At 37.0% G+C, this 3,401-nt stretch overlaps 1 protein-coding gene across 1 annotated transcript; it reads right to left on the reverse strand.

Moving 5' to 3' along the window:
• Positions 1-536: 536 nt before the first annotated feature.
• On the reverse strand, positions 537-1,022 carry LOC130642399 (uncharacterized). The gene has a single exon (XM_057449486.1). The coding sequence runs from the start codon at positions 1,020-1,022 to the stop codon at positions 537-539; it is 486 nt and encodes a 161-aa protein (XP_057305469.1).
• Positions 1,023-3,401: the final 2,379 nt, after the last annotated feature.

Raw genomic sequence — 3,401 nt, forward strand, 5'->3', positions numbered from 1 at the left:
CACAAGACAGAGCTGACAACATAAACGGACTGGTTACAGAACAAACACAAATGGAAAAATGTATATGTCAAAAATATATAATACAAAAAAGAATTATATAAAACCCTCCTGTGCGCCAGAACTTGTGACTCTGGCTGTAGCTTTCCACATGTGTTACAGGGCCCCAACACTCAGCCTTACACAGGAGGTTGTCATGACAGGACCAGCCTGTACATATTTTGACTAAGGACAGCAGGGTTGTCAAGCCTGAAGACCAAGTTAGTAAACTTGGGCACCTTACTGAACTGGGGTAAAAAGTGGGGTCGTTACACCCAAAGACAAGCTGAAAGCAAACCCCCTTGCTAAGCTTCTTTTAAGTTACCAGAGAAGAGTGAGCTGAACTCTTTACCCTCTGGGTATTGACGGCAAACTGGTTCGAATGAACTAGCTGGGGTAATATAAAACCGCTCGGATTTACATTTCCCTCCCCCATGACCCTGGAAGTACAGGTTTTATAAACGTAATGATAAATGTATAAGAAAGAAAGAAAAAGCGGATCAACAGCGAACGTAACAAAGAATATAACATAAATTGTTGTTGAGAATAGGTGGAGAGCATTTGCAAACCGCTCTATCGTTGCAGTGGTACCAAGAATTTGTGGCAGGATCCTTAACATAAGCCCAATAATGACCTGCGGTTAACGTACCGGAGTGATTAATTGTTGCTAACAATGAGTAGTTCTGATTAAACATTGTGTCCGTATCACTGACGAGAGGTAGTTGCAGGAGAGAGTCACGTAAAGAAACACATTCAACAACTCTGTTGTCTTTTACCAGATGTTCACCATGTTTTAAAAACCTTTTAAGATGCAGGAATAAGATTTCACTACTCCTGCTGATTTGCGTTTCTCTAGTACTGTCTCTATGTGCAAAGCATTGCGGACAAAACCACTTGTTTCCATCAGTTAGAATTTCCGGTTCTAAAAATTTGCTGACACAAGATTGGATTTTAGATGTCATTGGCAGTGTTAAAATGTCCTGCATTTCGACATTTACCGAGGTGCACAGGCAGGTGTTAAAGCTTACGGACATTGAGATTTCAGTTGAGATTTTATCTGCAGCAATCGGGGAAAATCTTTAAGGGCGTCCAAAACCACAAACAAAATCTCTGCTACATCTTGCTGAGTATTAAATTGGAAGTCCACTTTCCCATCAGAGTGCATTTGACGTTCAAGGGCCCAGAGAAAATTCGAAGGGTCAACAGGTGACAATGATTGCTTCAGCTTCGCCATGTTAAGCGAAATAGACCTCGCAAAAGGTGATAAATGAAACGATTCTGACCCACTCTGGCACCAGAGTGTTGGAATGGTACTTAATACTTGCAAAATGGCGTTGGCGTAACAAGTGTTGTCTTTGTTTAAAAACCGATGTTTTTATAGACACTAATTGGTTGAGTGTCATTTTTATTTTGGCTAACCTTTTTAGATGGCCCCTTTCGGCGAGATGAAACACCCTTGGTCTCCACAATGGGCAAAGCCTGCTTGGATTTAGGTAATTGCATTAAGGAGTCAGTTGACCAAACATTGGATTCACGTGCCAGCCAGATACAAAAAGAAGACCTCATACTGATTTTACCGAGATCATTTGCAGTGGAATAAGCAAGTTTGTTGGTGAAACCCATTCTTTTTAAACAGGCAGTGGTGGTTCTTGCACAATATCCTCTTGCTCCTACTTCCACTGCGAAGAAATCAACTTGCCAGCTATTAACCATAATCACATTCATTAAACAGGAATATTTGGCAACTTTGGTGGAGTGCCAAGCATTCATGTTTTCCTCACATGGGCTTAAGGTCATTTGAATATAACAGAAGGTCCGGTTTAAGCTCAGAAATGGCAATATGGCTAGGAAACACATAGTTCGAGTGTGTGTCAGCAACAATCTTCCAATCTTTGGTCAGGTGCAGTATACCTGACACTTTAATGGACTCATGGGAAGCATACCCAATAATAAACGTAATATAGAAGCACAGATGATGAAAAGATTTTGCAGAGATGGTTTGATTTTAAACATTGACGTTCCTAACGAATATTATAATGATTTCTGTACTGATTTTACAAAACTTAAAGCTTCGTTAATGCAAAGAGGGACATTAAACACTGTTGAATTCAAGGACTATATACCATTTATGAAGTATTGTGACTTTTCAAACGAAGCGTGGTTTGATTGCTCTTTTGTCCGAGCACTAGGAAATGGCAACACTACACCATACCAAGCTATAATCCCACTTCTTTACAAAAATGTTACAAAGCATTGTATCCAGACTTACAAAGTTATATTGTAAGTGAATCGGCCTGGAAAACAAGTGAGTTGTATGTTGCTGATGTAGTTTATGGGAGTGGAAACTCTAGAAGCAGTCGATCGTCGTATTTACTAGCTTACTGGTGTGGTATTGACGGAAATGTCTGTCCTTATCAAAATATTGGTTTTGATGCAAGATCGGCCATAACTGTATTTTTGAAGCATATATTGTATGTCGATGAAGCTCCATATGAACATCATTTGACATTTGCGGAGTGGTATTTGCCATTACCAGATTGCATCAAAAATAGATATGGTAAACTTGTGCAGGTGTGGAGAAATAAATTGTTTGTTGTGTTAGAATCTGCTTCGTTTATACCAGTTCAACGTATTAAGACTAAATTTGTATATGTAGAAAAGGTGATTGATTCTACAGATGTTATTGTTGTGCTGCCTCGATTTAAGGCTTTAGATTATTGATGATAGAGAAACATTTTTGTAATCCCATATTTATTTTATACTTTGTTTGTAGTGATTTTTGTACATTCTTTTAAAACTAACAATATTGGTTGTGGAAAAATTTTATAACCCTGTGTGAAATATGCTGGTGTTTATCCTGCTATTCATCATATCCGTTAATTTGGGTAAAAAGCAACAAAAAATAATTTTGCGGATAAGATTATTAGGAGACTGTTGATTTTTTTTCTTTACTTTTTTTGTGTAAAGAAATTGTTGTCATGTTTTACGCAGTAAACAACATTGTGTTTGCATTTTAATGTTTGGTTCTACTATTGCACTCTCTAAACATTTGTTAGCCCAAATTTTTCTTCTGGACGTTGAAATAAAAATTAGTTTCTCTTAATAAAGTTTTTTTTTTTTATTATTTCCTTCAAGTCCTTTATTATTTTTTATAGTAATTATAAAATAGACTAATGGATGCTTGCATGGAACAAGATATACACGACGATGTAAACACTGGAAAAGATCTTTCAAGGTAATGCTTATTTCTAATTGTGCTTAAAATTTCTAACCTAACATACAATTGCTTTCTAATCTAAGTTGTGGCTTTGTAAGAGAAATTGTATGCACAGCTAATTTTTACTTTTAAATAACTTCATTCATTG

The sequence above is a fragment of the Hydractinia symbiolongicarpus genome, chromosome 4 (assembly GCF_029227915.1).
Source record: "Hydractinia symbiolongicarpus strain clone_291-10 chromosome 4, HSymV2.1, whole genome shotgun sequence".
In the NCBI taxonomy this organism is placed as follows: Eukaryota; Metazoa; Cnidaria; class Hydrozoa; order Anthoathecata; family Hydractiniidae; genus Hydractinia; species Hydractinia symbiolongicarpus.